This window comes from Lemur catta, chromosome 15, assembly GCF_020740605.2.
Source record: "Lemur catta isolate mLemCat1 chromosome 15, mLemCat1.pri, whole genome shotgun sequence".
NCBI classification, from domain to species: Eukaryota; Metazoa; Chordata; class Mammalia; order Primates; family Lemuridae; genus Lemur; species Lemur catta.
The window spans coordinates 15,291,983-15,315,665 of record NC_059142.1 but is presented as its reverse complement, the minus strand read 5'-3'; the positions used below and the strand labels follow the sequence as shown (position 1 = coordinate 15,315,665).

At 43.6% G+C, this 23,683-nt stretch overlaps 2 protein-coding genes across 2 annotated transcripts; one reads left to right on the top strand and one right to left on the bottom strand.

Moving 5' to 3' along the window:
- Positions 1 to 14,862: 14,862 nt before the first annotated feature.
- On the top strand, positions 14,863 to 15,807 carry LOC123620656 (olfactory receptor 1L6). The gene has a single exon (XM_045526095.1). It carries the CDS (start codon positions 14,863 to 14,865, stop codon positions 15,805 to 15,807), a length of 945 nt encoding a protein of 314 aa, XP_045382051.1.
- A 4,292-nt stretch (positions 15,808 to 20,099) lies between these two features.
- LOC123620655 (olfactory receptor 1E1) lies at positions 20,100 to 21,406 on the bottom strand. Its single transcript, XM_045526094.1, has one exon. The coding sequence runs from the start codon at positions 21,404 to 21,406 to the stop codon at positions 20,447 to 20,449; it is 960 nt and encodes a 319-aa protein (XP_045382050.1). The 3' UTR covers positions 20,100 to 20,446.
- Between the last annotated feature and the right edge of the window lie 2,277 nt (positions 21,407 to 23,683).

The window sequence follows — 23,683 nt, the reverse complement described above, 5'->3', positions numbered from 1 at the left end:
GAGGCAAATGTTAAAATTTTCATTTTGTAGATGAGGAAAGCCCTAGGAAGAAAAATTCTGACAGAAAATCCATTCTAACGTTGTCTTCATTTTTTTTTTCCAGTTTGTTTAAGGCTATACCACCTGGTTTCTCTCAATCCTCAATTTATCTTACATAGTGCCCTGAGGACTATGCAAGCTACCTTTCCCTTTACACCTAACTTGGATTAGGGGCCACATCAACCAAAAAGCTGACAGGATGTCAATATATGACAAGTGCTAAAGCATCACTGCAACGTTCCCACTCAGATTTCCTCATGTGACTCCTTTCATAACTAGCAAATGCAAACTCACTGCCCATTCCTGATGAAATATACAGAGCCCTCCAGTGAAAATTTTAAAAACTCTTCTTGACAATGCTGACCTACTTTCATTTAATATTTTGTGGCATACATGTGGAAATAAACACATGTCACCAGCCCTGACATCAGCCAGGTATTAGTCATTCAAATATAGCAGGTGAAGTAGGCTAAAATTCTAAAACTGAACAGCTGTCAGTATAGTGGCTTTTAGTAAGAACAATTTATTTTTTTTCCTACTATCCAAATTGTAAACACTTTAATCTGCATCTTGAAAACATATCTGGTTTGGAAAATCACAAAAGAAAACTGAAGAGAATAAATGGAAAGTGTTTTGCTGATGTGAATGCCAGGAAAACAATAATTTTCATACATATTTTGATAAAACTTTAAAACTATATTTATATAAACTTCCTCTATCCTTAAGGAGTATAATTAGTGGTATTCAGACATAAATAGTGGCAAAAACATAAAAGAATTTCAACAAAGTTAAAACAATATGTTCAATGTAAGTATTAAGTCCATTAATGGTAGCCAAAGGAGAGAGATGTGCAATTATTATTAACTGAAAATCTACTTGACACTCCACAGTAAACAGTATTTGAATAAATGTATAAAGAATATCAATTTGAAGATGTATCCAAGTATTAGACTGTCTGGGAGCTCAGGCACCTCAGTTTAGCTGTGCTCATACCTGAGATGCCCTGTTACCTTTTCCCCCTCTAGATTAGACAGACTTCTCCATGAGATCAAGAATTTAAGTATTTTTTCTTGAAATTTCCCCAGAACCTGGCACACATGGTAGCCATCAAGAAATACTTTCTGAATGAACAAATGCTGCATCCCTCCTCACTGCTACCCTAACCCTCAACTCCCCTCCACTTCAGGAAGGCCAGTTATTCCACCTCTTTGATTTTGTTCTGCATCCTATGGAAGATAATTCTATAAACAACTAGAGATCCACTCTGGATGAACTATGCACACGGATTCTGATGTCTGCATCTAATTTCATACCTCTTTCTACCTCCAAACTGCAAATGGACATTTAGGTCTCAGAAAGCAAAGCTCATCCTTCCTTATATGAAAATCTAATGCAAAGATAGTAAAAATTTGACTCATTGGCCAACATAGACTGAGTATACCCTACCTAATAATTCACTCCAGAGAATGCCGAGGTTTTAATGTGCTTCCTGTTTTCATTTATTGCCATGCATCCATTCTAGGAAATAGATAAAAAGAAACAGAAGCCATGGGCTCTCTCTGCCTTTCAATAGCATGTCATGAGGAAAACTAAGGCATATATTCAATAATTCAAGTTCGAGGTGAAGGAAATGGGATAAAGACAGAGTTCAGAGGCAATACACCCAGGAGCTCTGTATTGGGCACAGAATGTTCATTTGATCAAAGCTTGATCAGTATATATCACTCATCACCCATCTCCCTTTCTTAACAATAGTCTAATTTTCACCATGCCATCACCCCTCCCTGATGTAGCCTATATGTGTTGGCAAAAGAGGAGTCCATGCCCACCCAACCCCAGTGCCTCATGATTTGTTCAGGTAACCTAGACCCAAGCCAACTAGCTTTTGAAACTCTCTCCCATCACCATTGGCAATCTATATAATCCAAGAAGCAGAAAGAGAGGTTTCTGATTCCACTTTGTCCAGGAGTTTTTTCTCATTCTAATCATGACTTCTATACTACATGGATACAATCTTACATCTTGGTGCTCTTCACCTTGTCTTTTCCATTCAACTACATATAGGAGTGCCCTGTCGCCACACTGCTTTGTAAACAGCTTGGCATTGCTCCTTCTTTTGGTAACATGTTATATAAGTGAGCCAAAGACGACCTCTGTGCATTGGCCCCAAGGTTGTTTTCTCTTCACTGCAGGCTCAGACCTGTTAGCTAAAAAGCCTGCTGGCCATCAAACTCAATTTTTTACACATCCAATTACTTTAAAAATAGCCCAAATTAGCAGATTTTCAGCCATTTAGAGCCTTGCTGTTCTGCATATCCTGCAAAAACTCACCCAACATCTGCCAACCATAAACAAGATAGCCTTGTGGCTATAAGACTTCTAGCCAAGGCTGCTTCCTGGAGCCCTCTGACCTGGAGACTGCCTGCCACACGCTGAGCAGCATCACCTAAAAACAAGTGCCCTCTCCGATTTCCCTCTCCTTTGGGATTTCCCTTGCCCTCATGCCCTTCTGAGTAGTGACTCTGGTCAGGGTCCCATAGCCCCTGTTCCAGTCTCTGGCTGTGAGGGATTTCCTTGCATGCAAACCTGTCAAAATTTCCCTCAATAAGGTTTATATGTATGACTGCCACCTCATGGTCACAGCCTTTTCCTTATCAATCCCCAAATCCCTCAAAACCCTACATAACTCTGATTTCCCTTGAGGAACCATACCTTCAACCCTCTCTCAGTTCATGAGCCTTGGGTGGGGCTGCACTCCAGCTCCAGATCTGGCCAAAAAGTGTACTAAATCCTCCAAGGTTATAGGTTTGGGGAGGGGCATATAGCCCAAGTTGATCCAACATGAGTGAACCTAAACCTTACTCTGAGCCATCTGGAGGAAATGTTCCTTGTTTCCCAAGAAGAAATCTGGGAAGAGCTGCAGCAGCCACGTTGCCACCATGAGGAGAAAGCACCTCAGTGGTCCAGGGATCAAAGTCTCCAGGACTCAATATCTCTCTGTCTCTTAGAACTGCCTTTCTCTGTGTTGGCCTCATCCTCAACTGGGCTGAAGAGAAAGGGAGAACCAAGAAGAGTAAAATAAACATATATAAAAGGCAAGCAGGGGAGGATAGAATCCAGAAGACAGGTGGACAGGTGGATTTGAGGAAGGAAGGAGAGTGCCATGGTGCTGAGGTAGGTAGGATGATAGGTAGGTAGGATGATAAGTTCAGAGTAAAGATGTAGGTACAGGCCAGTCATTAGAAAATTTCTCTCAGGAAACCAACAGGGACATGTACAAGAGAAAAGACATTGATATACTAATAGTTAGAGGCCAACCAATTAAATAACCCAGACACATCTATTGGATAAGCCTCACCCCTACACAGAACTTCCTATCATATTTTAGGGCCTTTCTCTTAAATAATGAAGACAGCCAAAATCATCAGAGAGAATGAGTGCAAGGTCAAAAGTGAGAGCAAAAAGGGAACAGAGAGAGACAGACAGAGCAAAACAAATTAAAAAAAGCAGTAACACAGAGAGCAGAAGAAAAACAAATTTATAATAAGCATCCTTAGAAAACAAAGGAGATTTTGAACCCGTGAAACAAGAACATGATAACATGATACATAAAAAGAAACAGATACCAGAAAAGAATTCTTTTTTTTTTTTTTTTTCAGTAGAGACGGGGTCTTGGGGTCTCCCTCTTGCCCAAGCTGATCTCAAATTCCTGACCTCAAGGGATCCTCCCTTCTCGTCCTCCCAGAGTTCTAGGATTAAAGGAGTGAGCTCTTGCACCCAGCCAGAAAAGAGCTCTTAAAAATGAAAAATATGATCCCAGAAACTCATTTAAATCAATAGAAGGCTTGGAACAGAAAGTTGCGGAATTCTCTCAGAAAGTAGAGGAAAAAGAAAAGTTGATGGACAATAGAAGAGAAAGAAATTTTAAAAGAGGATGAAAAGTTTCAACATCTGAATAATAAAAGCTCCCTGGAGAGAGAGAACAAAGAAACTGAGAGGAAGAAATCATCAAGGTAATAATTTTTAAAAATTTTCCAGAACTGAATACACAGATTCAAAGCACAGTGAATAAAAATAAACCTACCCCAAGGCAATCACTATGAAATTTCTAATCACTAGGATCAAAGTGAATAGTCTACAAGCTTCCAAAATGGGAGTGGGGAAGACAGGAAGTGTCAATTCGCATGCAAAGGATGGGAGTTAACAGGACTTCCACTTCTAATAATATTAATAGCAGGCTGGGTAATTTGGACTAAGCCTTCCTCGGAGGACAAGTATAAAAACTTGGCAAAATATTTCGAAATATATTCTTGAAGGTACCACAGAGCTAATAAAATGTCGTGTGTATATATATATATATACACACACACACCATGGAGTACTACTCAGCCATAAAAAATGGTGAACTAATACCTCTTGTATTAACCTAGATGGGGCTGGAGACCATTCTTCTAAGTGAAGTATCATAAAAATGGAAAAACAAACACCGCATGTACTCACCATTAAATTTGTACTAATTGATCAACACTTATGTGCAAATATGGAAATAATATTCACTGGATATCAAGCAGGTGGAGGGGAGGAAAGGATGGGTAAATTCACACCTAATGTGTACAATGCACACTATCTGGGTGATGGACACACTCATAAATTTGACTCAAATGGTACAAAAGCAATTTATGTAACCAAAATACTTGTACCTCTGTAATATTCTGAAATAATAAATTTTTTTAAAAAGAACTTACTATAGAAAAAGATTATAATGGATGTGAAAAATTGCTATCACTTAGTATTTACTATACTATTCTTTTTATCATTATTTTAGGGTGTGCTCATTCTACTTAAAAAAACAAAAGTTAACTGTAAAACAGCCTCAGGTGCTCTTTCAGGAGAAATTCCAGAAGAAGCACTGTTAACATTGGATATGACAGCTCCCTGCGTGTTACTGCCCCTGAAGACCTTCCTGTGGGCCAAGATGTGGGGGAGGAAGACAGTGAGATTGAAGATCCTGACCCCTAGTAAGCCCAGGCTAATGTGTGTGTTTGTGCCTTAGTTTTTAACAAAAAAAGTTTTGAAAAAATTAAAAATAGAAAAAAGCTTATAGAATAAGGATAGAAAGAAAGAAAACATCTTTATACAGCTGTACAATGTGTGTGTTTTAAGCCAAGTGCTATTTTAAAATGGTCAAAAAGTTAAGAAAAAGTTTATAAAGTGAAAAAGTTACAGTAAGCTAAGGTTGATTTATCATTAAAGAAAAAAATATTTTTATACCTTTAGCGTTGCCTAAGTGTACAGTGTTTATAAAGTCCACAGTATTGTACAGTAATATCCTAGGCCTCACATTCACTCACCACTCATTGACTCACCTGGAGCAACTTCGAGTCCTGAAAGCTCCATTCATGGTAAGTGCCTTGTACAGGTTTACCGTTGTTTATCTTTTATACTGTATTTAGTGTACTTTTTCTATGTTTAAATATGTTTAGATACACAAATACTTACCACTGTGTTACAATTGCCTACAGTATTCAGGACAGTGTCATGCTGTACAGGTTTGTACCCTAGGAGCAATGGGCTGTACCATATAGCCTAAGTGTGTAGTGGGCTACACCATCTAGGTGTGTGTCAGCACAATCCGTGATGTTCACACAATGATAAAATCACCTAAAGAAGATCATTTTTCAGAATATATCCTGTTGTAAAGTGATGCATAACCGTATCTATTATTATATATGAATTCCATATATACACACACACACACACACACACACACATATATATACTAATAGTATGGGAACTCCTCAAAACACTAAAAATTGAACTACCAAATGATCAAAAGCCTGAGCAAGAGCAAGACCCCGTCTCTACTAAAAATAGAAAGAAATCATATGGACAGCTAAAAATATATATATAGAAAAATTAGCCAGGCATGGTGGTGCATGCCTGTAGTCCCAGCTGCCTGGGAGGCTGAGGCAGGAGGATCGCTTGAGCCCAGGAGTTTGAGGTTGCTGTGAGCTAGGCTGACACCACGGCACTCTAGCCCAGGCAAGAGAGTGAGACTCTGTCTCAAAAAAATAATAATAATTAAAAATAATAACAAAAATAACAATAACAATGCTAATAATTGTCCACAGAGTGTAACTTCTCACTTTGGTACTTCAGGAGGAAATAAGAACATCACAATTATTCAAAGGTTTAGGTTTATTACATTGCAATTTGATTATATAGGTACATATATACTCTTTGTGTTCACATGGTGTGGTATATATCTTTGCAAATTACAAGTCAGTTCAAACTCATGTGAAACTTCATAACATTCATCTCATACTTACTTATTTGTCTGAAAATTATACATATGCTAATATAAAAATGGAACTTATTTTAAATGGTTTACACTAAAGAAAAATACAAACATTAAGAGTCTTATCTAATAGCTTATTACTTTTTCAGGAGCACGGCCAAAACCCTACTATCGAGTTGACTACACTGTCCTGGAACTGGGCAGCCAAAGCCAGGCAAACACAGCTACATCTCATATGATTGTAGGGAAATGGACTTAACAAGCAAGGAAATTAAGACAAGATTCTGTTTTCCACAGAGCAGAATATCACAAAAAGAAGAAAAATTAATATTAAAAAAATAATATGTCACAGTGAGGAGGAGGCACATTCAACCATTGCTATTGGTAGTACAATTAATAAAAAGTTTGCTGGGTGAATTCCTTCGCCACAGTTGTCAGGGGTTACAGAAAGGTTCACCTCTTTGACACTGGATTTTGTCTCTGGGGCCTTAGGAAAGCTTCAAGGACAAAAAAAAAAAAAAAAAGCCTCAATTGACATACCTTCCTTAATAATTTGTTCAAAATTACTATACTGATTAAATAACCCATGGCATGTCCACTTCATGGGACACTGAAGTCATGAGCACAAACGTCATGTGGGTAATTTTTTTCACTTAAAGTTTGTGGTTGCAAATGAAAAAAAAAAAAGAAAATATTCAGCATTATGTGGATACTGGAAGAGAAGAAATACAAATGAAAACATTTGCTTTGCTAGAATATAAAATTCTTTGCCAATATTTCTATATATTTGCTGTATTATCTCCTTTTTATACTGAGAAAGTATACTTTGGAGAACTTTATATGCATGTATGTACATATGTGTGTGTATGTGTATGGGTAGATGGTGATAGATTAGAAAAATAGATAGTGGATAGACAGACAGACAGGCAGACAGATGCAGTTTGTGTGAGTGGGGGGAAAGGTATGGAAGCCGCTGTCAACACTGATTACCTCATGGAGGTGGAATGTCGGGGGGTGTCGGGGGAGATTATATTTTATCTTTACACATCCCTGTGCATCTCATTTGTTATAACAGGTATGTGTTTCCTTTAGAATAGTAAAAGAAGAAATAAAGAAACTTTAAAGATAAGAAGGGGGAAAAAAGCAAGAACATTTTCCTTTTTTAAGAAAAAATAACTCTAAAAAGAACAACAGTACTTAATACACTGAACTATACACTTAAAAAATGGTGAAGCTGGTGAATTTTATGTCATGTGTATTTTACCACAAGAAAAAAAAAAGGAAATAGAAAAGCATGCCTGAGGAATGCACAGCCGGCAAGCCTCCGCAGAATCCATTTCTTTTCGTTCTTGCCATTAGTCCGCGGTAATCATGCTTCCATTGTGCGGTAGTACTTAGCTTTGTTAAACAGCAGAAACACGGTACATAGAACCCTGCGTTCCCACATGCTGTAACAACAGGGACATTCTTAGGGATTTGAAAGAGTTACTAGCAACATGAACACAGTGCTTTTTACTGTTGACTGACACTCATTTCATGCTTGTCAGGGGAGTGGAGAGATTCACAGTGGCTTCTTCTCAAAAGAAAAAAAATGCAGATCAGGAGAGTGAAGAAAAATAGAGCAAACCCTAACACACCTAGCACACAGTAGGACCAGCAGAGGGACAATAACAGAACAGCCACCCTGTAGCAAGCGTCCGCTGTGAGCTGTGCAGTGCTCAATGGGCTGTCTGCTCCTCAACTCGCCTGGTCCTCACAGCATCCCTATGAAGCAGGTTCTACTATTTTCCCATTTTCCAGGTGAGACACTGCGGTACAGAAATAGGAGTAACTTCTTCAAAGTCTCCCAGCTAGTCAGGGCAGAATGATGCCAGGACATCCCTACTCAAAACTGTTCCCTTCCCTTGTATTTTCCTATGACCCGTCTGCATAAACTGTGATTCCCAGATATTTTGCACATGCCCAAATCCCCTCATTCTTCTGCTTGGTTTAAAGCCCATTTCCTCCCAGAAGTGCCCCCTGAACACCCAAGCCACAGGCACAGCTTCTAGTCTGAGCCCCTCGGGCTCTTACTGCCCAGGGTTGTAACTGTCTGTGCCCAAGTCTTCTCTCCCCAGCCTGAATGCTAACCGTGAAAGGGGCATCCTCAGCATCGCACATCCTCAGACATGAAGGGATCACCAGATGCCATTGGTTCATCCCTCTCCATTTACCAACAGGGAAACTGAGACCCAGACGGCAGAAGTGACTTGCCCAGGGTCAAAAGCTAGTCGCGACTTGAACATCTCACTCGTTCCAAGATTTTTCCTGACGCTCCTTGGAGATCAACAGGGCTGGGCACCCCATGGACGCTGAGCAAATGTTTTCCAGAAGTTCATCCCGGGAGACGCGACCGTCAGTTCCACAGGTGTTAAAAGGCACACCCAGATGGAGGAAGGGCAGAGGAGAGAGACTGTCCTCAGGAGAAACTGGCCCAGCCTCAGAAATGAGGTCGGCCCCTCCAGACGCAGGTGGTCAATGAGGAGGACAGGACAGTCAAAAGGCTTTGGAGCAAGGAGCAGAAATCATCTTGCTCTGGAACCAGCTGGACGGGGCTGAGATCCGAGCATCTCCCACCCGGGCCGTGGCGTGACAGAAGGCAGCAACCCTGAAGTCTACCAAGAGCGGCTCTGCCTGGGGTGTGAAGCTCAGCCGTGACCCCAACCCTGCTGTCCTTGGGGGGAATCTGCCACCACTCCAGCCCCTCCTGCTCTCCCTCCACTTCCAGGTTCCATGGGACCACTGGGGCTGAGGTGGGTCTGGGGCCCACCGGGGGAGACTGGGCATCTAGGTCCCCCTCCATTTCACTGCTCTCCTCACAGTGGCATCAGGAGGAAGAGCTCTTCCCTGAGGTTGCAGCTTCAGCGTGGGGAAAGCCACGGAGAAGAGGCCAGGGACACCTGGCGGTGGGATCTTTGACAAGCCCTGCCGTCTTGGGCCATCCTCTTTAGAAAGAGGCAGAGGAGTGATGGCATCACCCTCTGAGCAGGGGAGGCCAGCACAGCTGGTCACCACGCTCAGAGGCATCGACCTCCATTCTGGGTTCCCAGATGCCTCCATTCCCCTTCTCCCACTCGATCTTTCTAGCAGGCTGGAGAGGGGAAGCCAGGCTGGCTGAGGGCTGAGGGGTCCTCGCGGGACCAGCAGTTGCAGAGGTCACTGTACTCTCCATGGAGTTTCCTGGTTAATTAATTAGTGGGCGACCCCTCTGCTCCCAGCCTGCCTGCCACTCCTCCCACCTTGGTCTGTTAAAGCAAAGCTGCCTCTGCAGGGAATACCTGCTGTAGCTCTCCCTCTGCTGGGAGCAGCTGGGCCTCGGTACCTGCCATGGGAGGCAGAGCCCGGCCATGCTCGCAGGTGAGTCGTCAGGCAGGAGACTTGCTGGCAGGGAGCACCGTAACCATGGGCGAAAGGCAAGGTGGACACATCAAGTGTCTGAGGGAGAGAGATGCATGAGAAGTACCTGCCAGTGTGCCACAGACAGCACTGGGACGTGGACTGAACCATAGGGGGGATTCAGAGTCCAGGATGTGAATCTGGGCTTCTCCCTGAGTGACTTCAGGCACAGTTCTCTGGGCATTTCTCTCCCTGACTGTGACATGGGTGTTGGGTGAGGTGACGTCTAGGAATCCTTGCCAGTTGCCTGATACCGAGATAGGAAAGTGAGCTCTTCAACTTCGCCTTACTCATCTCTGAATCCATCCCCACCTGGTGCTCAAGTACCCGCCTGGCATGGAGTAGACACAACAGTGAAGACTGCTGAATAAATTATTGACGTGAAATGAGTGAGAAGTTGGCAGAGAAAGTGGAGGAGGGCAAGAGGCCCTTGGAATAGAGAGGGCTCATCTTGGGTTAAGGTTGTGCTTGAAGAGCAAGTTATTTGGGATACCATCGAGGGACAAATCTGGGCTGGCCAGAAAGGGGGTGGATTAAAGGAACTGAATGGAAACCCCGAGGACAGAGAGTGCTGGGGGCCAGCGATGGGGTCCCCTGTTTACCACTGCCCATGCCCTCTCCGTGGCGGCAGACAGACCTGAGGCCAGAGCAAGTGAGACGAAGGAAGGGGTTGGTGTGTGGGCATCTATGTGCAGACTCACGCCTGGGCCCGCATGTGTCTGGGGGAGTCCATTGAGATCTCTACGTCTCTGGCATTTGTTTGCATAGGAGGGTCTGTGTTGGGGGTTGCATGTGTATGTAGCACATATGGCTACGTTTTCTCTAGTGTGTGGATCTGTGTGTGTCTACATCTGTGCACAAGTGACTGTGAGTGTCCGCATGTGTGCCCAGCTGTGTATGTTCCTGTCCCAGTGGGTGTGAGTGTCTCTGGCATGTCCATGTGTCTGGCTGTATCAGGATATGTCAGTTTCTGCGTGCAGGTGTGTATCCCTGTGTACTTCTGCGTCTTGGGATACCTGAATGTTTGCTACAACGGTGACCCTTTCTGCCTAGGGTTTAGGGCAGCGAGCTTCCTGGGAGACAGGGTTTCTGGTCCTGGAAACTTAAGCATCCCTGCCTCATTTGGTAACCTCAAATAAATCCTTCCTGCCCATTTCAAAGCAGACACCTGCCATACCTGGGCCTCGGAAAATGGGTCTGTGTCAACAACAGCAGTTCAGCATTCAGGTAACCCAGTCCTGTGCCAGGCATTTCAGGGACAGCCAATATAAGTTCAGTCAGCTTATCCCCCATCCCCTAATGTAGTTAGGAGCTGAGGTGGGTAGGAAACTGGCATTAACTAAGCACCTGCTATTTGCTAAGTCCTCCTAAGCAGACTATGAGGATGGTATTATTATCCTACTTTTAGAGGAAAAAAAAAATGAAGCTCAAAGAGGTTATGCAACTTCCCTAAAGTTCCCCTTGTGATTTCCTTGTACATGCCATTCCCTCTTTCTAGAATTCCCTCCCACCTTTGCCTGTCCAGTGAATGCCTTGTTCTCCAAGCTGGCCCTGCTCAGATGCAACCTCTTCTGTGGAGCCTTCCCGACTTTGCCAGGGGAGTTAGGACAAAGCCCTGTGCCAGGCCTATGGTCAGATGGGAAAAGACAACTAATAGTTGCCCTTGGAAGGCTCATTATCTAGTGGGGAAGATTTTTCAACAGAAAAAGTCACTTTAATACCAGCAAATGAGGGCTAAGTTCCCAATGAGAGTCGCAAGAGACAGAGGAGAGAGGTACTGACGTGCGGTGGAGAAGTCAAGAAACCAGGTTGGGTGTCTTGCAGGAAGTGGAGCTGGGGCTGGGTATTGGGATAGGGTGGGCAGGGGTGTGTGGGGAAGGCTTGTGAGAAAGCTGCAAGCGAGACAGCGACAAGGCCAACCTGGCTGGGGCTGGGGAGAAGCTCAGACTGGAGAGGAGGGCTGGGAGCCACACTGGGGAGTGTCGGCTGCAGGACTGAGCCACGTGCACTGCAGCCAATGGGCAATGGGATGCTTGTATGCGTGCCGGAGTTTGGCAGGAAAGTAACACTGAGTAGGAAGAGCTGGCTTGGGAATTCCCAGGGCCCTTACAGCCCTGGCTTTCTCCATCTTTCTCCAGGGCTTCTGCCCAGCCCGCGAGAAACCCATTGAAGTGTCTGGGCTGAGATGGATGACAACGTATTTGCCTTCAAGACTAGGGACCAGCCCACAGACTCTGCAGAGTGTTGAGTTCTGGCTGCCCTTCAGGTGAGAGAACCCAACATTTCTCTGCTGTCTTTTTTCCCCTGTGTCCTGTCTTCCTCCCCACTCCACCTCCACCCACTCTGCCTTACAGAATTAGGGAGGATGAGGCCACATTTTAGCTCTAACCCACCTACGATACATCTTCCCATGCCTTCACATTCTCTTTCCCCTGCCTGAAGCGCCCTTCCCACTCCCTCGCCTCTGTATTTCTGGTGATCTCCTACTTATTCTTCCAAACCCAGTTCAGACTTCAGCCCTTCTTTGGAATCTTCCCCAAATCGGCTAGGCAGAGGAAATCACCCCTATTTTGTTCATGCAGTTAACACAGTGCTTATTACACTGTGCCCAGCTGGAAGCCAAGGGCAATGGCTGACCTGCCTTTATAGCCCCAGAGCCCAACGCAACGCCTTACCCAGAGCAGGTGTGAATTGTATGACTGACCTGTTATACAGCCCTGTGGTCCCCAACCCCCGGGGCTGCAGCCTGGTGCCAGTCCATGGCCTGATAGGGAAGCAGGGATGCATATCACCTCCTGAGCTCCACCTCCCTACCCTGCCTCCCCCACCTACCACCCCCACCACTCCCTGCACCCCCTGCCACCCCTCAACCCAGTCTGTGGAAAAATTGTCTTCCATGAAACTGGTCCCTGGTGCCAGAAAGGTTGGGGACTGCTGATACAACCCAATCCCAGCTAGAGCACTATGTCCAACTTGTTAAAAAAAATATATATATATATATATTGATCAAGGGTGACCAGAATGGAAAAAGACTTGGAAACAAGGTCCTATAAGAAAAGATGTAAGGCACAGAGGTATTTGGGTTGGATCAAGAAGACTTCATAGACCTAGAATAGGTTCCTTTGATCACTATGTGGAAAGCTACAGAGAAAGCAGACTTGGCGTGGGTCACTCCCAGAGGCCCAAATTGGAATCACTTGTAGAAGTTACAGGAAAATAACAGGAAAGTACAGGCTGAGATTAAGAAAAACATAAGTAAATAACTACAGCCCTCTAGTACTGGGCCGGACTATCTCAAGAAGCCATCAGGGAGCAGAGAGAAGCCATCAGAAGTTGGGGGAACTGGACCTAATGTCTATTAGCCTCTATTCTCTGCTACATGCTTATAAATACGTTACCTCATTTAATCTTGACACCAACCATGTAAGAGAGGAACTGTTCTCTCCTTTCTATAGATGAGCAGAGTGAAGAGGAAATGAAGGTGGGTCCATGTTTACAGAGTCAATTAGGATTAATACGCAACTGTCTCTAACTCCAAAGCCAGTGCTCTTTCCACTGCATCGTACAGCTCCGCAAGAGGCGGCTGGGGAGGGATGGTCAGGAGCTCTGCAGAGGAGAATCCTGCATCTCATAAAAGGATGGATGGAAAAGGTGCCAGCGTCCTGGATCTTCTGCAACTACTATATCTTGGGGCAAGGGATGGGGTTGGCAGGAGCTTAGCAAATGATTTCCCTGGGACAGCTAATGGATGGCAATGACAGAAAAGCAGAAAAATGAAAACATAGGACATATCTGGGGCTCGTGTGGGGAGGTTGACAGGTGTGGTCACTGGAGTTTGCCCATTGTCCCCTCTCCTTCACCCTCCCCTCATCTCTCTTTTCACTCATTGCTCTTCCAAAAGCTTCATTCTACAAATATTTCTGGGTGAATTTTGTGTACAGATCGCTGAACAAGACAATGAGATGTGGCTCTTTCCTGCGGCAATTTCCCTGCAGAGAGCTGACTTAGGCCATTCTCTGGGGTCTCACCGGAGCCTGACTCTTTCCCAGGAAAGAGTAGGTGGGCCACGTTAGTGGAACATTTCTAGAAACCATGGAGCAATGGGAGAAAAGAATGTGGCACTTTAAGGAAGAGAGTAAATGGGGGACAAAATGAGTGCATTGCTTTTCAGATAACTAAAGTCACTTGGTTAACTGAGAAATTTAGAAGTTTTCTGTCCAGCCAATTTTATGCAGAGGTCAGAACAAGGACAAGCCTCGTCCCAGTGTCATATATAGATGCTTTACCCTCTTCACTCCATGGTCCCCCACCCACAGCCCCACTGTTTTGTAAATAAACTTTAATTAGAACAGAGCCTTGGCCATTCATTTACTTATTGTGGATGACTGCTTTAGCTCTACAATGGCAGAGCTGAGTAGTTGTCACAGCCATATGGCCCACAAGCCTAAAATATTTCCTATGTGATTCTTTACAAAAAAGGTTTGCCAATTCCTAAAGTAGCATATAATGTGTGGCCAATAAATGAATGGCTAATGCAGGAAGGGGCTTTGTGAAGAAATTTAGAGTGGTATGCAAATGGCCTTGGTCCTAACTGTTTGACTAAGAAAAGTGACAATGATGATGATAGATTGATAGATATTTTGAGTGCTTATTATGTGCCAGGTACTGTGCTAAGTATTTTAAACTTATTATTCATTTTATCCTCACAACCAACTCCAGGGATAGCTACTAGTATTTTTCTCATTAAAGAAGAAGAAACTGAGGCTCAGAGAGGTCCCACCACCTTAGTGGTAGAGCCAGGACTCAAAATCAGGTCTGACTTATTCCAAAGCTTGAGACTTACTCACTACCATCGAACATCCTTCTAAGATTCCATTTCTTCATAAAATTAGGATTATTGTATGAACAATGTGGTTTTCAATTCATTTTAGCAAGCAGAAATATATATATAGTATATATCAAAATTATATATATACATATATATTAAAATTTATGGAACCTCACCATGCAGGAAGTCTACCTGGAGTTCCCAGAACTTAGACCTGCTGCCTCCCTTCCCCCCTCAGCACTCCCACCTGTCCCTGCACTCCATGGCCCTGGCCAACCTCACAGCCACCCCGGAGTTCCTCCTCCTCGGCCTGGTGGATGGAACAGACGCCCACCCACTGCTGTTCCTGCTCTTCCTCGGAGTCTACCTGCTCAATGCCCTGGGCAACCTGACCATGGTCGTGGTAGTGAGGTCCGACGGGGCCCTGCGCTCGCCAATGTATTACTTCTTGGGTCACCTGAGCCTCGTGGACGTCTGCTTTACTACTGTCACGGTGCCCAGGCTGCTGGCCGGCCTGCTCCACCCGGGCCAGCCCGTGTCCTTCCAGGCATGCTTCGTGCAGATGTACTTCTTCGTGGCCCTGGGCATCACCGAGAGCTACCTGCTGGCCGCCATGGCCTACGACCGCGCGGTGGCCGTGTGCCTGCCCCTGCGCTACTGCGCGCTGGTGACGCCCCGGCGCTGCGCAGTGCTGCTGCGGGCGTCCTGGGCCCTGGCGCACCTGCACTCGCTGCTGCACACGCTGCTCATCTCCGCGCTCTCGTACCCCCGCTCCGCCCTTATGCGCCACTTCTTTTGTGACATGACGGTGCTGCTGAGCTTGGCGACCTCGGACACGTCCGCCGCGGAGACTGCCATCTTCTCCGAGGGTCTGGCCGTGGTGCTGACCCCGCTGCTCCTCGTGTCCCTCTCCTACGCGCGCATCGTGGTTGCGGTGCTGGGATTACGGTCGGCGGGCGGCCGGCGCCGCGCCTTCTCCACCTGCGGGGCCCACCTGGTGGTGGTGTCGCTTTTCTTTGGCTCTGTCCTCTCTGTCTATTTCCGGTCGTCGTCTGCCTACTCCCCCCGCTACGACCGCCTGGCCAGCGTGGTCTATGCGGTGATCACACCGACCTTGAACCCTTACATCTACAGCCTCCGCAACGACGAGGTCAAAGGCGCCCTAAAAAGGAGGCTCAGAGGGAGGGCTGCACCCCAAGAGGTGTGAGGGCAGGTCTGGATTCACTGGAATTTCAATAATAACCGTTACCAAAAAAATCTTTTTTTTTCTTTTTAGCTTTCAAAGCACTATCAATTTTGATCCTACCACATTTTATTTCTTGGTGAGGGAGCTGATGGCCTTCTTGGGTCTCTTAGACTCAGCCCTGTCTTCCATTCTGACCTTGGCCTCTGCCACAGGGTCCCCTCACTCCTTATGACATCTTAAGATGTGTGCAATGTATGGAAGTTATTAATATATTACAATTCTTTTAAATCCTTGGGTGAGAAAGTTTTCTGGGTTTTTCAAACTTTCAAGGAACTAATAATCCCCAGGCTCTATATAATGCATTCTGGAACCTAAAATTAAATAGAAAGCTACCGAATTTACTGAAGATGACAAATAAAAAACAGGAATAAAATAATAGAGCCCATCTATGACAATACATATGAAAAAAATCAAGTCTAAAACACTAATAATCCCACTTTTCATATTTGAAATTTCACTAATATGCTCAATCTAAAAAATTTAGGATTACTTCATCAGACACAAAAGCAAGAATTTTAAAAAATCAATACCAATTCCTAATCAAAGCTCAGAATAAAATAAAGGGCTAGTTCTTTATCATAATGCATTGGAGTCTGCCAAGGTTGCTCCCCATCCCCTCTCTGGCAGACAGCATTCTTTAATTTTCCAACATTGCAACAAAACGGAACTCACAGGATCCCCTAGACACTTCATCCTACCAAAGGATTTTGCTTTCCCTTTATTCCCTATTAACTGTAATACTGGGCATTACTCACACTGCTGCTCCCAGCAAGGATTTTCAACTGTTCAAATAGCATCAGGGCCTGTGAACTCAGCCGTGGGTTGCTTGTCCAAGACCCACCATCAAAGTCTGTGCTAGCAGCACTGGGTGACTCCTGGCAATGGAACAAACTGTCCTCATAACCTTAACAGTTTCACTCAAAGCAGATCACAGGACATCTAAACACCCTCTCCTTTCACCTTGTTTAGGACATTGATGGGACAAATTAGCGAGCAAGCATTATTCTCAGCCAAAGGGACTTTGAAGAGGGGGGTTGCAATTACAACACATTCTCCTCGTAAATAGGAAGCCTATTTCTTGGAAGAGGCTTAGACACACTGGTGTCCTTGCCCAAGCACAATAGTTGGTCAGTTCCAACCAATTTAAGAAGAACCACAATCCTTAAATTGGGTGTTTCAGGTCCCACGTAGGGTATTTTTCTGAGACTTTCCCAAAATACATAATAAAAAGCTCCATCTTATCAAGAGTCAACATCACATATAGTGGTGAAATTTTTAAACTATCAAAATTTTGATAAGGGGTGGAATTGAGGAGATGTCAAAGGATGGAAAATTTCAGTTAGATAGGAGGAATAAGTTTAAGAAATTTATTGTACAATATGGTGACTATAGTTAACAATATATTGTATTCTTGAAAAATGCTAAGATAGTGGATGTAAAGTGTTCTCACCACAAAAATGATAACTATGTGAGGTAATGCATATGTTAATTAGCTAGATTTGGTCATTCTTCATTGTAAACATACTTTAAAGCATCATATTGTACACAATAAATACATACAGTTTTATCTGTCAATCAGAATAAAAATAAATGCATCAGAAAAAATAATTTTGAAAGCTATAAGAATGGAGGATGCTAATTAATCTAAGACAGCACTATCCTCTAGTGCTAGAAATAAAATGCAAGTCACACATGTGAGCCACATATGTAATTTTAAATTTCCAATAAACAAATTTTAAAAGGCAAAAAAGAGCCAGGTGTGGTGGCATACACCTATAGTCCCAGCTACTCAGGAGGCTGAGGCAAGAGGATCACTGTTGAGCTCAGGAGGTTGAGTCCAGCCTGGGCAGCATAGTGAGACCTCTTCTCTAAAAATGCAAAAAACTAATAAAAATAAAAAGGCAAAAAATAAAGAGGTGAAATTAATTTTACTAATATTTTATTTAAGCCAATATACCAAAAATATTTCAACACAATCAATATTAAAATTTATTGATGATGTATTGCACGTCTATTTTTCATACTATCTTCAAAATCCAGTATGTGTTTTACATTTATGTCACAATTTGAACTATCCTCTTTCAAGTGCTCAATAGCCCTCTGTGGCTAGTGGCTAGCATGTTGGACAGTACAAATCTAAGGCATGGTTTCTCCATGGCATATTCTGTGTCCGATTAAAATGAAATGTAACCCTTTTTTAAGTGAGTAGCTGCACTAAAAAATGGTGCCATTGGCATGCTAAAAGTATTGAAGATTTCTGGGTCATGTGAAGCCAATGGGAATCAGATTGAAAAAAGTTAATTAGGGTAAACACAAGCAAAGGAGAGGCCCACCTAGAAAATAAATGGCCCATTTTCCCTGGAAGCACTAGAAAACTCTCAAACCTAGAAAGCAAAAACTGAGTCCTATGGCCATTGGAGGGTAGAGGGGAGGCAAACACTAACTCTGAGGACTGCAGCAGAGTCCCAGCTATGAAGATACAAAGTGCTTGATCACAGCCTGAACCTAGACATCATCCCAGGTTTCTTTGGCCCATTAGGCAAAGTGGAGATTTTGCTAGGACAGGCACCTTTTAAAACCAATGGGGCCATATACAGAGGAAACAAAACTCTGGCAAAGGCCAGGTCACCATGGCAAACACAGCTGTGAAGTCTGCATGTATGACCCTCCCTGTAACATTCCTTCCACTTTCACAGGGGCTATAGCCCTTGAAAGTCCAACATTGGAGGCTGAAGAGAAGGTGAGGCAGGGAGTAGGGAGGAATGAGCAAACCAAAGGGCCACCAAAACACTGATCACTTAGCAGGTCTCCTGAGCTTTCTCTCCATCAGTTCTACCTGGAGCACGTAGTGTGCAAAACCCACACACCCATCAATCACCTTCTTGTTGGTCTGCTCCTAACTCTTCTACCCCAAAGAAAAGCCCAGCTATTTATCTATCCACGCAATCTAATACACTCCTTCAGCTACCTGCCCCAGCGGACGTGGTGAAGGAGATGACCAGCCAAAACTGATCCATGTTCCATGCCTGCCTCAGCCTGGGGGCCGTCTAGACCCACAGAGGCTGCTCAAACTGCAGAACTGCATGAAGGTCTGAGTTGCTTAAGATTCAAAGGCAGTAGAAATTCTCTCACCGTCTACAGGCACTAAACCCTCCTGAGACAGGAAACTGGCAGGCACTGCTTTGGGCATTGTTTTGGGTATTGCTTAAGGTATTGCTTTAGGCATTTCCTTAATTGTGCAGGCATTACTTAACAGAGGTCAGGAAGTCTCAAAACAAAGTTTTGAATTACCCTGATCAAAACAAGATGGAGGCAGGACAAGTTCTAACTGGTTAGAACCAAGATGGTAGAGAACTTAACCACCTCTTGATCTTACAGCTTCCTTATACATTTCACTACCATAAAAGTTTCTAAGGAAACGTCCCACTCACATCTTGCACCTGGCGCCATGACACTTCCTTTTGACCATATTTACTCTAAAAGGAGGGCATCACCCTAATTCCAGGAAAGCATCACCCCTTTCCAAGATGTAACATGAATATTCCTTCCCTTGTTTAGCCTATAATCGAGCTGTTGCTTAAATAGAGGGGATAAAGGAACTATGGGGCTCGTTCTCCTCTGCAGGGAGAACTAGCCTCTGCTCTGTCTGTGGAGGTAGATTTTCTATACTTTCTAAACAAAACTCGCTTTCACTTTACACTGTCCGCTTACTCCTGAATTCTTTCTTTTGTGAATCCAAGGACCCACTTGGACTTCAAGTGGCTCCCAGCATTGGGAGTCACTTTGCTATGTCACTACCAAAGCTTCTTGGCACTGGAAAAATAGCTCCTCTACACTGATTCCCTTGTTACCTAGATAATACTACCCCAACCACATGAAAATCTTGTCCCCTTTTCCTGTTAAGACTTCATGACCCCGGGGGACATTAGTCATGGAAGTAAGAATGAGATTTACCAGCATCTAGCTTCTTTCCGCATTCCTGGGAAAAGAAATTGTAGGACCTCTGTGTCCTGAGGTGCGCTACAGTAGTAAATACACTGTTGTAGTAAAAGGAATAGAGAAAGCTATTTGGGGTCAGGTCAGATCAGAAAACACTATGTACAGGTGAAAATAAATTGGGGGTGGAAGAGAACTAAGAGATAAAATGCTGTGACAATTTGTGTAGGGAGAATAGGTAGGAGACACAGAAAGGCTGAAAGGTTGAGATGTTTGGATCTTATTTAGTATTGGCCTAAGATTATACAGCACTATTGAAAAATGATACCACAATCAAAGCAGAGTTCTGAGTAAAAGAATAAAATCCTGTGATAATTTAATTTAAAAATTAATTAATTTAAGAATGTAAAGCATGAAGATGATTTAAAACATTAGTTTTTAAACTATGTTTTTCCAGGATCACCTGGGGAAGACAAAGGAAGGTCTAGCCAGGTCGCCAAGACCTTCTTCCCTAGTTCAACTACTCAGCTACACTTCATTTCCTTTACATATTGAGTAATTATGTAGTGTGCCATTTTAACAGAAGTTTCCATGGTGAGGAAAGAATATAGAATAATATTCCAATATAAATATCAATATTTTTACTAAACAAACTGTGCAATAATTACAAATGTTGCCAACACAGAGATAAGAGAGTTTTCTTTTGACATATGACTCTTCCCAGGGCTCCCTTCATGTCTCTGTTCCTCAGGCTATAGATGAAGGGGTTCAGCATGGGGGTCACCACAGTGTACATCATAGCCATGACAGTCTCCTTCAGAGTAGAATTATTAGCTGATGGGCATAAGTAGAGACCAATAACTGTCCCATAGAACAGTGACACCACAGAGAGGTGGGAGCCACAGGTGGAGAAGGCCTTACAGATGCCCCTAGCAGAGGGGACTTTGACGATGGAGGAGACAATTCGTGCATAGGACACGATGATGAGTATGAATGGGATGACGAGAATGAGGCCTCCCATGATGAATATCACCAATTCATTAACTCGAGTGTCAGAGCAGGCCAGCTTCAGCAGAGCAGACATATCACAGAAAAAGTGAGGGATCACGTTGTCTGCACAGAAACACAGTCTGGCCATGAGCAGGGTGTGCAACATGGCATGGAATGTGGTCAGCACCCAGGACAGCACCACCAGTGCAAGACAGAGCCTGGGACTCATGATGGTGGTGTAATGCAGGGGGAAACAGATGGCCACATAGCGATCATAGGCCATGGCCACAAGGAGGAAGCTCTCCAGGTCTCCAAAAAATAGGAAGAAGTACATTTGAGTCAGGCAGCCTGCGTAAGGAATGGATGGGTCTTGTCTCTGCATGTTTTGCAACAACTTGGGAATGGTCACAGAAGAGAAGCAGAGGTCAGAGAAGGACAAGTTGCTGAGAAACAAATACATGGGTGTGTGAAGATGGGTGTCTAGTCGAATGAGGATGATGATAAGGAGGTTCCCCAGGACAGTAGTAAGATACATGGCCAGGAACAGGGCATAAAATAGGTTTTGCTGCTCTGGTTTGATGGGCAGGCCCAGGAGGAGGAACTCTGAGAAGATAGTTTGATTCCTTCCTGTCATAATCTGTCTCCAGTATCTTCAAGTGAAAATAGCAGTGTCCTTTAAAACCTGAATTTAAAAATGAACATATTTATATGATACGTGGTCTGTAAGGTGTTCTGCAAAAATTGTTTATTTAACAGCCATCACAATAATTATTGCTATACCATAAATGCCTGTAATTAGAATCTCTATAATGAGAAATGACTTATTTCCTTCATTTCTCCTTAACATGTAACAATATCCCATACTTTATAAAATACTCTTATCTACTTACTTCTGAAACACAAAATGTGTTGGTTTTTCTCTTACCTGCCTAGCCAGGTAACTTAGTAACTATAACTGGCTGCTGCTCTGTCAGTATCTTACATGTTTATAATCCTTAGGGCTTTTTCTACACTGTTTTCTCTTACAATTCTACATGTATCCCCAAGAAAAACTTATCTACTCCAATGGCTTTAATTACCATGTAAAACTCTATTCTTTGGCATACAGAACTCTACACCCCAAGTCTCAATGACTGTCTTCCCTTGGATGTATCACAGACATCTTCAGCTCTACAGATCCCAAATGAAACTCAGACCTCAACCTGCTCCTCCCTCCACCCCATCCTCATCCGCTCTCTCATATTTAGCAACAGGAATCCAAGCTCAAGTCAGAAACCTAAAAGTTTTATTTCATTAATTCATTTCTCTCACCATCAACATCCAATCTAGCAAGTCCTATAGCTTCTGCACTTCATACTCTTTCTAATTCATCCACTGCTCATCCCAACAGCCACTACCCTAGACCAGGCCGACATCTTGTCTTATCTGGACTATTGAGACAACTTCTCAATTCATCTCCCTGCCTCCATTCTTCAGTACCCTTCCTCTTCAACAACCTTCATTCACACTGTGGCATGCCATGATGAAAATCTGGTCATCATTTCCTGCTCAAAGTCTTCGTGGATTATCATTTTTCTTAAGATGGACACAATTCCTTTCTAGAACACAAATGATGTTTCATTAGCTGACCTGTGCCTACCTCCACAGCCTCATCTGGTCCCACAGTGACTCTGACTCTTGCATCCCTCTCTCTGACAATGCTGGACTTGTAAGTCAAAATTTCTTGCCTCCAGCCTTTCACACTTGCTGTTCCTCCTTCCTAACCCCTTCTTCCCTCCTCCCCCTCTTCACCTGGCTACCTCTAATTATCCTTCAGGTATGTTACATGTCACTGGCTCAGCTAAATCTTCCCTGTTTCTGCAGACCAGGCGAGACCTGCTGCTCTGTTTCCACAGCATCCTGTCCTCATCCAAGAACACTCATTGCCCTTGATCAGTTGTTCATTGCTGGCTTCCTTACCAGATTATAAACTCCACACTGGAAAGGCCATGACTGCCTTCATGACCACAGCCATGTCAGCTCCTGGCATGATGCCTGGATGTCGCTGACATTTCATAAATATTTGTGGGCTGTCTTTCAGGCTGAGACATGCATTCCTCCAACTTTAAAGGTAGTAAACTCCCACTAAGTTAGAATAACTACTCCTACTAAATCCTCCCAGAACTAAAACTCATTAGTTTTAACCATTTAGCACTAAATTTTGACTCTCTATTACTGACTTCACTGATATAATTTTGTACCTATAAAAAATATCATGGCATCGCAGATATACTACTCTTTTCACTTGTGCAGATGACTCAAACTAAACATCCTCCTGCTCAAATCCACATGAAGTCATTGATATTGATATTGGTGTGGGAAAAAATAAATAAGATGATAATTTTATAAACTTTGGAACAAACAGAAAGAAGAAGGATAATTTCTACCCTCAAGCCCTTACTTGAGTTCTTCCTCAGATATCCATACCCCATGTGATGGTTAATTTTATGTGTCAACTTGGCTAGACCCTGGTACCAAGTTTTGGTCAAACACCAGTTCTAGATGTTGCTGTGAAGATATTTTGTACTGTGATTAACATTTATGCCAATAGACTTTGTGTAGATGATCTTCTATAATGTGGTGAGCCTCATTACAGTCCCCTGAAAAAGAAAGAATTACGCCTCCAGACTGCCTTCAGACTCAAGACCATAACGTCAACCTTCCCTGGGTCTCGAGCCTGCAGACCTGCCCTGCAGACTTCAGACCTGCCTTTCCTCACAATCTCCTGAGCTAATTTTTTATGCCTCAAATCTGACCAAGAAAGCAAAAGAGGAGAATTAAGAGATGTGGGAAACTCCTTCACAAAAAATACATAACTGAGGCTAACTCCTGGGATTTTCACCCTGTCTGGTGGTGTTTAATACAGCCTCCG